Source organism: Bos javanicus, chromosome 6, assembly GCF_032452875.1.
Source record: "Bos javanicus breed banteng chromosome 6, ARS-OSU_banteng_1.0, whole genome shotgun sequence".
In the NCBI taxonomy this organism is placed as follows: Eukaryota; Metazoa; Chordata; class Mammalia; order Artiodactyla; family Bovidae; genus Bos; species Bos javanicus.
The window spans coordinates 61,624,382-61,639,527 of NC_083873.1; the positions used below are offsets into that span (position 1 = coordinate 61,624,382).

A 15,146-nucleotide genomic window follows, 5' to 3' on the forward strand; every position below is an offset into this window, starting at 1 on the left:
GACTCAACAAAACCATGGATGCAGAAAGAAAACATGAGTCCCTCTGGGGAGGTATCTAAATTATTTAAATTCACAGGAAATCCATATCTCAGCACAACTTGGTGGGAAAGTATCACCTCATTGACTTTAATCAAAGCTTCTGGAAATCAGAAACGCTACACTGCCTTGGGATCTTACCGGAAAACCTGGATGTGACCAACTGTTTGAGAGAAAAGGTCTTACTTTGCTAGCAAGGAGTCAGATGTTTCAGAGAAACTAAAATCTCTAGTGAATGCCAGTCATTCCAATGAACACCTAGAGTCGCTGCTGAGTGGCCACCACAAGCTAGTGCTTTATACCGCCACCTGCCAAATCTGTTTTTATTTGTTTGGCTATAATTTATGGCAATGGAGTAGCTAGACGGTGACATTCCTGGCAGTACAGCGATGGGAAAAGCAGTTTTTACAGATAGTCTCTAAAACCCATAGTGTTCCATACTATTTCTTTATTAGCAAAGAAACTTCAGACCTGCCTGCCCTGGTATTATTTTCTAACTTTCGCGTCCCAGTAGAGGCGTGGCAGTTACAGCTTCACAGACATTTCCCTGATGGAGCATTTCTGCATATTAAACAGCAGCTTACAAACAGTCAATGAGCCCTCTGCTCCCACGCCCGATCAGCACAAAAAACTGAAAGGGGAGATTCGAGACTGGCAGTTGTCCTCACTAGAGACATTCAATGATGTGTTTTCTGTCTATTCATTCACAGTATTGACATGAGCCATTAACATCTGCAGAACCTGTTTTAGCTGGCAAAAGTTGGGTATCTGGGAATTGATTTAAAAGGTCAATTCATTTCCAAGATAGTTGAATTATATTCAAAATACATTTCCATAAACTGCTAAAAGAAAAATAACTTAAGAATGAGATTTCCAGTAAGGTTTAGGACTGATTTCCTTTCCAATGTGTAAAGAATTTGATCAGTGTTAGTTATCTCTCAAAGAGGCTTTAAATTCAAAGCCAAGTGAAATTTAGGGCTAATCAACCACAAATTGCATAACTGTGGATTTGAAACACAGCGTGCAGATTTAGTTTTTCATTTGAGTTTGATATATTTTATGTCTCCCATTAGTACGTAATTTTGACCACTTCATTGTTGATTGTCAAATAATCTAGATTTAAAAAGTGGCAAGTTGAGTACTCATTTCATTTTACACAATTATATTTTTGCAAGCAGATTTATTGCTGCCAGTGGCTTTAAACTCCCAGATACTTCAAGATTATATGTAAATAAACTGTATAAACTGGTATTCTTTCTAATGCCGATAAATGTTGAGGGATGAGAAAAAAAATCTAACTAGAAAGGTTAGGACTGTAGAGGGGACTGAGAATTGAAAATAATTTTATTAGAAAAGAATAACAAATTTATATAAACAGAAAATATTTTGTATGATCTCATAAGCTATTTTGGAAGTGTATTTTGTTTCAAAACAGACTATTTCAGACCAAATTCAGCAGTAATGAACAATAACTAAATTCATAGATTATTCTGTTTATGTTTCCAAGTATTTAATTATGGTATATGATTATTTTACCGAGTGGGTTGCAATCTAATTACAGATTTTTAGTGACCAACAAATAAAACTGCCTGCATACTTCGAAACTAAAAAACCCAGGGATCGAACCTGGGTCTCCTGGATTGCAGGCAGATTCCTTGCTGTCTGAACCACCAGGGAAGCCCTTAATTTTATTAATCTGACTCATAATAAGAACTATGCTCAGTCAACATTTTGATAAGAAGATAAGCATTCTGACAGGCATAAAGAACAGCTGAAGCAAACATACAGCAGTTTCCAACGAACATCTCAGCAGGGGAAATGTAAAGTCTACAGACCGTTTTGTTTATAGTGTTACTTTTGTGGCATAAAGTATGAGATATTATTTTCAAATGGCACATGGGAAGGTTCTGCCTCTTCTGATGGATGTGTAGAAGCAGTCAACTGAGTAGAGGGCAAGGTGGCATAAACAAACATGTGTAAGGGAGCCCAGGGCAGATTTATGAAGGCGTAGGCAGGTCCTCTGACAGGAGTGGAAGATGGAGGGCTTTCTTAACAAGCTATGGAGCGCTCCTTGTCGGGCTCTGTGAAGCTGCAAGAGGAGCAAGGAACTGGTAACGCCTAGAGTTCAAACATTACGAATACAGCTTCTGATGAAAAGGTGGTCATATTTTTTCTTTTTAAATATAAAGAACTTACTTATCGCATCCTGAGTGTTCAGTTTACTCATTCACCTACTGGTGCTGTGCTACCCAGAGGAATAGCCGCTGGCCATGTGGTTCTTGAATACTTGAAATGTGATTAGTCCAAACTAAGATACGCTGTATGTGTAAAATACGCACTAGACTGTGAACACTTAGTTATGAAGAAAAGAATGTGAAATATTGCTTTAATAATTTTTTATAGAGATTCCAAGCTGAAATAATAATATTGAATATATAGAGTTAAATGAAATATAATTTAAAATTAATTTGGGCTTTAATTTTTACTTGTTGTTGATGTGGTTCCCAGAAAATGTAAAATTACACATGTGGTTTGCTTTATATTTCTATTGGCAAGTTTTTGGAGGATAGAAACCTCGCGCGATTTACTTCAGTTACTGAACTAACCCTGGTGCCTGGCAGCCTGTGGAGACTGCAAAACATGTTTGCAGAATAAAATGCATCCTTTCAGAAATGATATTCCTGACCCAAGTTAAGTTTACATGTTAAAAATGTTATATTTGCCATATGAAAAGGAATATAGAAATTCCTTGTGATCCAGACACAGTAATTGAACGATTCTGATAATTTTTAGACAAATTCCTCATTATCTGGACTCTTGTTTCCTACCAAATCCAGACACCAAAACCGATCTGAAGAGCAAGGAATACTTCTATCCAATTATGCAGGCCTGAATCACAATAAGAACTATAGGATGACCAATACTAGCAAAACTACCTGTGTATTTTTATTGATTAGATCCCTTAGTTGGAGAAGGCAATGGCACCCCACTCCAGTACTCTTGCCTGGAAAATCCCATGGATGGGGGAGCTTGGTAGGCTGCAGTCCATGGGGTCGCTAAGAGTTGGAGATGACTGAGCGACTTCACTTTCAGTTCTCACTTTCATGCCTTGGAGAAGGAAATGGCAACCCACTCCAGTGTTCTTGCCTGGAGAATCCCAGGGACAGGGGAGCCTGGTGGGCTGCCGTCTATGGGGTCACACAGAGTCGGACAAGACTGAAGTGACTTGGCAGATCCCTTAGTAAAACTGACATCCTCAGTTTTATGTCCACTATTCCTTTCCTTTTTTAAAAAAATTGATTTTTATTGCATAGTTGCTTTACAATGTTGTGTTATTTTCTACTGTACAGCAAAGTGAATCAGCTATATGTATATCCCCTCTTTTTTTTGGATTTTCTTCCATTTTCCCTTCCTTTTCTCTTTAAACACAGTTTTCCTCATGTGCATCCCTTAACAATTTACTGTTTTCTCTCGTATGTTTTTGAACTTTATAAAAACTGCTATGTAGTTTGTAGTTTTTTAAAACTGTACACATTATTAGCAATTATAATTCAACATTCCTTACCAAAGCAACATAATGTTTTAGCCAGAATTTCAACATTATTCTCCACAGCTGACAAACTTTTTAACATTATTCAGAAGTTAAAAAAGTGGGCTGATGAAGGATTCATTAAACTTATGAAGAAATGTCTTCCCCAAAACGTTTCAAATATATATGCAAATAACAAGGATTTTTAAACTTAACTTGCAATTACCTCGATAATATAGAGGACTATATTCTTGTAGAAGCAGTATAAGATACATTTGGAGACTCTGTTATAGTTCCAGGCACCATGAACCATCAACAAATTCTTCAAATATTTGAACTAAAATAAGAATGGAAAAAATTAACATTTTCCTCTTCATAGTGTCAGCTGACAAAGATGGATGGTGTGTTTGGCAGAAATGATGGTTTACCTGAGCTATAGAGTAGTCAGAAGAATTAGCTGCCTGAAGGCCTTCATTGCCACTTATTCCTACTCCAACGTGTGCCGTCTGTATCATACTGACGTCATTTGCTCCATCACCAATGGCGAGTGTTATGACTTTAACTTGTTTCTTAACCATCTCCACAACTTCAGATTTTTGAAGAGGAGAAACCCTTAAATAACAACAAATTATCACTTTTTTTCTGAAAAAAGGAATTTTAAGATGTCATTGTCTTGAAGAATGAAAGCAGCAGAAGAGCTAAATGAATAGGTCTCTGAAGAATCATCATGGAAAAGTCTTACGTTTAAGTGTTTAAATCTCTGTTAGCCTGGTTTGCCACTTTAAGGGAAAAATAAAGTCACAGAAGCAAAACTCTAGGTGACAGATAGAAGCTACAATGGCCTTGTTAAATATTAGTTTCCCAGTATGTGTGCATAAATTTGTTAAAAGATGACATTTGTGTTCAGAAATCCCATTACTTCCTAACAAATAATATCAAGATTTCTGATTCTTCACTTTTGAATGAGAAAGAAAGCCAGAAAGGCTGTTGAATGATAGTTCAAATACCAATTGTTCTTCTATACCTTGAAAATAAAAGTGTTGGACCTCCATAAGCTGATCTTAGATGATTCTTATACATTTAAACAATTTAAATAAACAATAAGGAACTGGGTACCTTCCCCACCTGTTCTCAGACACCCGGGTGAGTCAAGTAAAATACCAAGTCCTTGATTACATAGTTCACGTGCCTGTTTCTTTTCTAAAGCTGCTGACAATGGCCAAGTAGAATCAAGCATCCTTTTATATAAAGGTGGGTCAGGAATAGAGAACACCAGCATCCATACTAAAGTTGTATGGGATTAATATTAACTTTGGAGCAACTTATCATAGACTTAAAACCCCACAACAATTACAGTTCAATGACAAAATATTTATTTGCATGATTAACTTAATCTAGTATCCATGCTATCTCTGTGCTTAGACAGAAAGAAAGGAAAACTGAATAGTGATCTGGCTCAGCAAACTATTAAGACAGTAATGAACTACTGAGAAACAACTAATATAGACAATGTTAGTGAGCAAAAGAAATAACCCAGAGCTAAATTCTTCATCAAGGTTAAATGCGGTAAATACCTGCTGGAACATCTGGTAAACCATTTATTAGCCTACTTAGAAATGAAGATCATTGCTCTGAGACTCAATACATCTTTGCACATTTTCCTGATTATTTCCTTAGGAAAAATTCCTAGCAGTGGGTATTTTGCTCAAATAAGTGCCTTCAGGTGGCCCAGCTGTCCCTTCTTAAATGCTTTAGCCAAGAACAGATTCAGTCTTTATTTCAAGTTTGAGAATCATTGTGTTAGAGTGAGTTGCCTGCAGAGTGAACAGGTCTCCTCATCTTTGTATTACTTGTGCTGATCCAGGATAAGTACTCAATAAATGCTTGCTATATGAAAGAATTATTTTTAATTCTTTCTCTGAATTTCCTTTCAGAGTCTGGCAACAGTACAAAGTGACACAACTGTGAATACAGGGAAGGAATGGATGAGTATCACATCATCAACGGGCTTTTCCACTGTTAGCTCTCATTTTTCTTTGAAGCAATTTTCATTTCATTTTCACATTTTATTTAATTTTTCTTAACAGGCTGTTATAAATTGGTCAGCCTACTGGCTCTAGGCCAATGTTTCAAATATGAACTATAGCTGACATTTAGTAAATGTCAAAAAAGAATGCTCACCAAGAAATGATCTAAAAAGCAAATGGGAAATGGGCATGAAAAGAGCGAAGCATTTGAAAACATTTGTCAAATTCCCTTTACAACTTAACAGGCTCACGATGCAAATACATTGTGAAGTCACACTATGGGATCAATGGAGCTGAGAAACACAAGTATTTTTTTTTTTTCATAAGCTGAATGTATAATAAAGGATAAATCTCTGCATGGTGAACTAATATTAATGATTTAGAGAATCATCAGAAAAAAGCTGGACTAAACTTTGTTTTCTTTTCTTCATGACTATTACAACTAACCACTGCTTTCTTTGCTTGTCATCATAGTTTTTAATACCCCCAAATTAAAACTGGCTGAGGATTTTTACCAACACTATGGATGGAATTCCAGCCAACCTATTTAAAATCCTAAAAGATGATGCTGTGAAAGTGCTGCACTCAATATGCCAGCAAATTTGGAAAACTCAGCAGTGGCCACAGGACTGGAAAGGTCAGTTTTCATTCCAATCCCAAAGAAAGGCAATGCCAAAGAATGCTCAAACTACCACGCAATTGCACTCATTTCACATGCTAGCAAGATAATGCTCAAAATCCTTCAAGCTAGACTTCAACAGTATGTGAACTGAGAACTTCCAGATGTCAAGCTGGATTTAGAAATGGAAGAAGAACCAGAGATCAAATTGCCAATATACATTAGATCATAGACAAAGCAAGGGAATTTCAGAAAAACATCTACTTTTGCTTCATTGACTACACTAAAGCCTTTGATTGTGTGGATCACAACAAACTGTGGAAAATTCTTAAAGAGATGGGAGTATTGGACCACCTTACCTGTCTCCTGAAAAACCTGCATGCAGGTCAAGAAGCAACATTTAGAATGGCCATGGAACAACAGACTGGTTCAAAATTGGGAAAGGAGCATATCAAGGCTGTATATTGTCCCCCTGCTTTAACTTCTATGCAGAGTACATCAAGGGAAATATTGGGGTGGATGAATCACAAGCTGGAATCAAGATTGCTGGGAGAAATATCAACAAACTCAGATATGCAGGTGATACCACTCTAATGGCAGAAAGTGAAGAGGACCTAGAGAGCCTCTTGATGAGGGTGAAAGAGGAGAGTGAAAAAGCTGGCTAAAAACTCAACTTCAAAAAACTAAGATCATGACACCTGGTCCCATCACTTCATGGCAAATAGAAAGGGAAAAATGGAAACAGTGTCAGACTTTATTTTTTTGGGCTCCAAAATCACTGTGGATGGTGAGTACAGGCATGAAATTAAATTATGCTTACTTCCTGGAAGGAAAGCTATGACAAACCTGGACAGCATATTAAAAAGTAGAGACATCACTTTGCTGACAAAGGTCTGTATCGGTCTTTCCAGTAGTTATATATGGATGTGAGTTAGACCATTAAGAAGGCTGAGTGTCAAAAAATTGATACTTTCAAGTTTTGGTGTTGGAGAAGACTCTTCTTGAGAGTCTCTTGAACGGCAAGGAGATCAAACTAGTGAATCCAAAAGGAAATCAATCCTGAATATTCATTGGAAGGACTGATGCCGAAGCTCCAATACTTTGGCCATCTGAGGTGAAGAGCTGACTCACTGGAAAAGACCCTGATGCTGGGAAAGATTGAAGGCAGGAGAAGGGGACAACAGAAGGACAGGTAAGCCTGGTGTGCTGCAGTCCGTGGGACTGCAAAGAGTCGGAAACGACTGAGAGGCTGAACAAACAAAAAACAAACATGGATGTGACTAACTCAGGCCTTAAATCAGAGTATGAATTCCCTAGGCAAGAACAATATCTGTTTTTCTTTAAGAAAAGGCAACGATGTGATGAGAGACAACCCAAATTACACAGCAAGTAGCACAAGTAAGGATATCTGCTTCCATTATCAAGATAAAAGAGGACAACTGGAAGGACAATCCTTGGAAGAGGATTCAACAAACAGCAGAAGCTCTGGTATCTGATGGGTCTGAAATAGTAGTTGGTTGCTAAAGAAAGAGATCAGGTTTAAGTAGAGTTCAAAAAACAAAATATACACACCTTATAAAATTTAACTCAGAATATAAATGTACAAGCTTGTGATGTAAGGCAAAAAACCATACTCTGCAAAGGAGTTTGTGTTTGAAATCCTGCATATTTTTCTTACAGAAACCTCACTTTGAGGCATAATCCATGTCTTGTTTCATTAAGTGGAAACTACAGTGTCATGATACCATCCACCCCAGTTTATTGTTATCTTGTCCCCAGCAATGTTTTCCTGGCAACTCAAAAAGTCCTTCCAGAACATTATATTTGGTTATCTACCAACAATTTTGGCTAGACTATTTTTTGGTGGCTTATGAAACATCTAGGTGATGATTACTTTAAGAAGTACAATAAGAATAAATAGATTAAAGAACGAACACCCATGGATTCCTAGTAAGCACCAAGTCAACTCATGGAAGCAAAAGTGTAGGCATGTACTAAAGACTGTCCTTCCAGCCCCGGGTATGCTGTGCTGTTGGCAGCCTTCAGCATGTCTAAGGGAGCAAATGTGGTTTAATGGGACCCAGGTTAGTCAAGCTGAGATCAGCTAAACAATCTTCTACTATTTGTACAGCACTCATTTAAAAAATTATTTCTTGCTACAAAAGGTATTCAGTCAGATCAGTCCCTCAGTCATGTCTAATTCTTTGCAGTCCCATGGACTGCAGCATGCCAGGCTTCCCTGTCCATCACCAACTCCCGGAGCCTACTCAAACTCATGTCTATCATGTCAGTGATGCCATCCAACCATCTCATCCTCTGTTGTCCCCTTCTCCTCCTGCCTTTACAAGATAGCAAAACCAAATTAGAAGACATTAGTGTTGCAGAAAGATTTTTGATATACTTGTCAGTACTTCATAATTTCTGAGGATGTAGAAGTTAGCATGGGTTGCAAGAGCCTCCCTTGATGAGTCAGAATTTGACAAGGAGAGGGGAGTTCACGTCAGGTAAAAGAAATAGCATACATTAAATTTCACGTTAAAAATTCTCCAGAATACTTTCCTTTTCATTGTGTGTTTCCACCATACAAAAAGTCCTTTCCTCACTCATTAGTTTACTTTCTTAACTTTTATATACTTGCTTCTATACGTGTACAGTTTTCTGAGTAGTCTGGAACAACCTTACCACACAAGCTAATCTTCCCCATATCTATCAGAAACCACGGATTCATGGTTGAGAATATATGAAACCTAAATTTTATAAATACCGATAGTGACCCAATGCATAACTCATAGACATCATAAAAGTGCTCTGTTTTCTACCCTAGATGTATTTTTACCACCCAAGGGTCTGCATCAGTACTTAAATTATTTATGGTTCTCTTCTCTTCCACTGTTGCTCTTTTTTCTTTGGAAGAAGTCAGAGCCTCTGCGGAAAAGGACTGCACATGGAGCATGTGCTGTAAAGTCCAGGTTTCTTCCCTGTGGCTCCACAAACAGAGGGTGGTCCTCTGCGATGCAACCTAGCAGTGCACCGAGTGCAGAATGCTCTTCAGATATTATCTTGGCTGCAGTTTCTGCATGTGTTATTCATTAGTTTTCTTACTTGCTATGTAGTAACTCTCACTGCCCTGTGAGCATTAGTTTGGAGTACTGGAAATTTTTACCATTTAAGCTGGAAAGTATATATGGTGGCCCATCTTACATGAGCCTCACTTTGCACCCTTTTAATGGGATTAGCTAAATGAATCACCTTTTCAAATGCAATATGGATAAGGATTATATGTGCATGTATATATACACACTCACATATTAAAGAATATTTAAAGGACTTTTTATAGGTAGCTAAAAGTACAATAATTTGTCTTACTGTATTGTATATTTAGGTTAATAACCTAGAAAAATCTCATATATACACTAAAAATTAGGCCAATAATATATTAACTTAAAAACTCATATTATAAACTTAAAAATTACTATAAAGTTGCTTTCAGAAAGTAAATTTAGAAAACACATTGAGAACATGGAGGAATACAGTATTTCTTCGTTATCCTGAAGCGTTTTGTATAATGACCTTGTATTTGTAAAGCCTTTGCATTTAGGAAGCTAGACAGCTGCTCCTGGTGACTATTTAGAGGTCAGGATCATTAGTGGGGAATCTGTTGTACTTTCCTTTGCAACAAACTTCCTAAGTTTTCTCTTTGTGAATATCAGTCTATTCCCCATTGAGTCATATTCTGCTGACTAATAAAGAAATTACGAAAGGAGAAGTACCTAAGAGAAAAATTTATGAGACCGAACTTAACTCTTCTTCGAACTAAAATTTGTAGGCTCATTTATAAAGTTTTGAATTGAGGAGGAGTTAAAACATGGCAAAAATAATTTGGGCTACACGTACTAAAATTATATAACCATTACAGTGCTTCCAGAAACTCGCCATCAATTTATTACTGGAATGAAAACAGCCATTTATATAGCAAATCCTAAAAACGATTCTTAGCATAGGGTACATAATGAAACATTCACCCATTACTAGGTAAGAAAGTTGTGTTATTCAAATGACTGATGAGTGAGTGCTTTCCTAGTCTCCAAAAGCAACATCTGCTGATACACTGTGAAGTCAGAGCCATCAAGGGCAACTTGTAATTCAAGGATTCAGTCTACAGAAACAAAATACAGACAGCCCGGCCACAGGACACAAAAGGAAAGTATCTTTAATTCCTTTTGTAATGCATTTTAGATGTAAAACTTCTCTTTTGTGGAATTATGTGGCTATAAGTAAACTTCAGTTTCAATGGTTCAGATATTTTAAATAATGACTGATCATATTGACAGTAATATATGTTTGCATATGCATGTATGTATGTGTGTACAGGCACACTGAACTATTGACTGGCAAATATACCTTATAAAAGGCACTAAAAAGAAGATACTTCCTAGTAGAAATATTTATTATAGTATTCATACCATAGAACAGTTTGTCCACAGTGGTACTGCTCATTTAAAAAAAAAGAAATCCATCCATCCATCCATCTATCCAGTTATCTGGGACCTAACATTGTACTTAGCTATAGCAGACTGCTGTAAGCAACAGGAATCAAAAATAATACAGTAGTAATGCCTTAAAATATTAATTTGGATCACTCAAAAGATATATACATATATACATGCCTTAATTAAAAATACTTTTCTTGCTAAAAAATGGTAACCATTATTGGACAACACAGGGTTGTTACAACCTTCAATTTGAGAAAGCATGAAGAATCCAGTATTCATTACCTAGTTCCTCTATACTCTAAATATACAACAGGCTGCCTCCTAACTGTGAACTGTCAAATATGAATAAGAGTTGTAATCTTGGCATCATGGACGAGGTTATTTTCTCTTTTTTGGCAAAATGTCCATTTACTCAGTTCCTTTACTACATGGTGAAATTTCTATGGAAGAATATAAGGAGAAGAAAGGAAAAGAGAGTAGATCTCAGAACCCTCCTTCTGCCCCTAAGAGATATTAACTTAAGGACTTTTATTGAGCTACTGACCCAGGAGTTAAACGTTAAAAGCCTGTAGACAGTGGTTTCTCTATGGACTCTTGCTACAAGGAGATGGTAGTTTCTCCAATAAGGACCGGCCCAGCCACCTCTGTCTAGGAGCCTCACATGATAGCATTGGTGGCCTTTCAACTGGGAAGCACATCTACTCAGGAAGGATGACTGCCCTCCCCCTTCATGCTCTGCCCGATGGTGACCTTGCTCTCAAGAGTGGTAAGACCAATGGCCCCAGCTCCCATTCACTGGATCTGTTTGGAGACCATGTGGGCACTGATTCTCTTCCCTCTTCCCATGACTCTGGGTAGGTAAGGAAGAGCTGAAGCATCTTAGTTGTTGCTGTTTAGTCACTAAGTCGTGTCCAACTCTTGTGAACCCATGGACTGTAGCCCACCAGGCTCCTCCATCCATGGGATTCTCTAGGCAAGAATACTGGAATGGGTTGCTGTTTCCTTCTCCAGGGGATCTTCCTGACCCAGGGACTAGAGCTGTGTCTCCTATGTTGCAGGCAGATTCTTTACCACTAAGCCACCTGGGAAGCTAGAGCTTCTTTAAACTTAAAATCAGCTTGCCCGTCTTTCTTTCCTTCCTCCACCTCCCTACTCCCTTGTTTTTGAATTTTCTCCTATGTAGATGGGTTTCTCCAAGGAACTTTCTCTCAGAAAGCCCTAGTGGAAGACGGAACATGTGGTAGCAGATGGTACCGACAGACACTGGAATAAAATCCTGATGATGCCATGAATTAAAAAAAGGAATTCACTAGATTTCAGAGTCACAATTACCTGTCAACACAAAACCTGTGAGAGTCCTTTGGGGAAACAGGAAATGTCGGATGACTATCAGCAGATAAATGGCATGGAGAGAAAGAGTGGTGTGCCAGAGGACACAGAGGAACAATCAGGTGGGGAAAGCTTTCCACCCTGTCTATGGTGCCCTGTGCAAGCCTGGGGTGACCAGTGTGACAGGGCTGAGACTGGCCTGGATAGAGCTAAGGGGTTCCTCTCTCTTTGCAACTGTGAACTTTGGCTTAGGCTTAGAATCTCTGGAAACTCAAAGCCCACAAAATAATGTGAGAAACAAAACATGCCAAATTCAGGATTATCTCCAAGGTTCTAAAGCTAAAACCTCAGGACAGTTCTAAACTCTTGCCTAGGAAGAAGAAAGTCATACCTTTCTGGTCAACCTCAGGGCATGAAGCCAGGGCAGGGACAGGTGCCAATATTATGGATGTGCTGAGAACCCTTGAATGGTACCTCATCAGGGCAATTCCATCAGAATATGGCTGCCTCTAACAAGAGCAGTGCTTGGGTAAAGACACTGGAGTGAAATAAGGATTCCCTAAGCTCAGACTGAACCCTATTTGAACCCTTCCAAATTTGCCTCAACTTAGGACCCAGCTTTCATCTTTCCTCCAAAAGGAATATTACTGCCCCATAGGGCAAATGGGGAAAAGTAGTCTCACAGGAATATTTACAAGACAGGAGAAGCTCAGGAACACAAAGGAATGCAGTAACTTATACGAAAACAGAACTTGTAAAAACAAACCTAACAAGAATTTAAAAGAAGTATGAGGGGAAAAAAACCCTGGAAAGATATGGGAGGATACTGGACATGTGAGACGGAAATAAGCAGTTATAAAGAAGAATCAATTAAAAATGTTACATAAAAATGTAACTGCTAAAATAAAGAAACCAATAGGAAACTGATATAACCTGAAAGTGTAAATTAAAAAATTTCCCAAAAGATACCAGGAAATTAAAGGATAGATTGTGAGAAAAATTAAATGAAGGAAAAAAGGTGACTACACATATATAATGGGAATCCAAGAAGAGAACAAAAAAGGATAAATGAAAAGAATGATGAGTAACTTCAAAGAATTAAAGAAAGATATATATCTCCTTAGACTGAAATGACTATATTAATATAGCACCAAAATGTAAGAAAAAAGTTTCCTATCACCAGACATATTATGGTTAAACTAAGAGTAAGAAATATTTCTATAGCCTCTAGACAGAAAAAGTAGATCACTTACAAAATAAGTAACCTGACTAATCCTGGATGCATGCACAAAATTACTTTAATATCTTCAGTTTTTGTCTCTATAAGGGAAGGGAAGGAAAGACATCTTAATACATATAGACAATAAGCACAAGTATGGTTATCAGAACAATAGAGATAATCAGCACAGTATAGATATAGATTGTAAAGCTTTCAAATCAGCTAAAGAAAATTTTATTTAACTTGTATGTATCATGTGAAATGCCAGGCTGGAAGACTCACAAGCTAGAATCAAAACAATCTCAGATATGCAGATATCACTCTAATAGCAGAAAGCAAAGGGGAAATCAAGAGCCTCTTGATGAGAGTGAAAGAGGAGAGTGAAAAACTGAGAGTGAAAAACTGGCTTAAAACTGAACATTTAAAAAACTGACATCATGGCATCTGGTTGCATCACTTGATGGCAAACAGATGGGGAAAAAGTGAAAACAGTGACAGATTTTATTTTCTTGGGCTCCAAAATCACTGCAGACAGTGACTGCAGCCATAAAATTAAAAGAAACTTGTTCCTTGAAAGAAAAGCTATGATAAACCTAGACAGAGTATTAAAAAGCAGAGACATCACTTTGCTGATAAAGGTCCATATAGTCAAAGCTATGGTTTTGCTAGTAGTCATGTACGGATTGGAGAAGGCAATGGCACCCCACTCCAGTACTCTTGCCTGGAAAATCCCATGGATGGAGGAGCCTGGTGGGCTGCCGTCTATGGGGTCACACAGAGTCAGACACGACTGAAGCAACTTAGCAGCAGCAGCAGCAGCATGTACAGATATGAGAACTGGACCATAAAGAATGCTGAGTGTCAAAGAATTGATGGTTTTGAACTGTGGTGCTGGAGAAGACTCTTGAGAGTCCCTTGGACAGCAAGGAGATCAAACCAGTCAATCCTAAAGGAAATCAACCCTGAATATTCACTGGAAGGACTGATGCTGAAGCTGAAGCTCCAATACATTGGCCACCTGATGCAAAGAGCCAACTCATTGGAAAAGACATTGCCACTGGCAAAGACTGAAGGCAGGAGGAGACAAGGACAACAGAGGATGAGATGGTTGGATGGCATCACTGACTCAATGGACATGAATTTGAACAAATTCTGGGAGATAGTGAAGGACAGGGAAGCCTGGTGTGCTGCATTCCACGGGATCACAAAGAGTCAGAAACAACTTAGTGACTGTTTCACATAGTGGAAGTTATGGGGAGAATAAAGAAATAAAAAGCATAATAAATGGAAAACACAAAATAAGACTAAAGAAATAAGGCTGAATATGGCAATAAATATAATATGTATAAATGGGTTACATTCACTGATTGACAACTTATTGACCAGAGATGTATCAACATATCTTATTTTGTTGTTGTTGATTCTTTTAAGATTCAGGGATGATTTCCTTTAAGCTTGACTGGTTGGATCTTGTCGAAGTCCAAAGGACTCTCAGGAGTCTCCTCCAGCACCACAGTTCAAAGGCATCAATTCTTTGGCACTCTGCCTTCTTTATGGTCTGGCTCTCACAACTGTACATGATCACTGGGAAGATCATAGCCTTGACTATACAGACCTTTGTTGGCAGAGTGATGTCTCTGCTTTTCAATACACTGTCTAGGATTGTTATCGATTTCCTGCCAAGAAGCAATCATCTTCTGTTGCCATGGCTGTAATCACCATCCGCAGTGATTTTAGAGCCCAAGAAGAGGAAATTGGTCACCACCTTTTCACCTTTTATTTGCCATGGCAATTAATACGTCTTTTGTTACCCAAATGTTATTGACTGGAGAGCTTTCAGTATTCACTTACATAACTAATTGCTGGCCACAGGTTTAGTTTCTACAAAAATCCC

At 38.0% G+C, this 15,146-nt stretch overlaps 1 protein-coding gene across 9 annotated transcripts in view; it reads right to left on the minus strand.

Moving 5' to 3' along the window:
- ATP8A1 (ATPase phospholipid transporting 8A1) overlaps nt 1-15,146 on the minus strand; it is a 236,394-nt gene that overhangs the window by 51,469 nt on the left and 169,779 nt on the right. For 5 of the 9 annotated variants that reach the window (XM_061420032.1, XM_061420036.1, XM_061420033.1 and 2 more), the window contains 2 exons: nt 3,994-4,207; nt 3,792-3,902 (listed from right to left, as the gene is read on the minus strand). In XM_061420032.1, coding sequence (XP_061276016.1) covers nt 3,792-3,902; nt 3,994-4,207 — 325 coding nt within the window. The remainder of the gene's footprint in view (nt 1-3,791; nt 3,903-3,993; nt 4,208-15,146) is intronic. The other 4 variants (XM_061420038.1, XM_061420035.1, XM_061420037.1 and 1 more) reach the window with 1 other exon arrangement.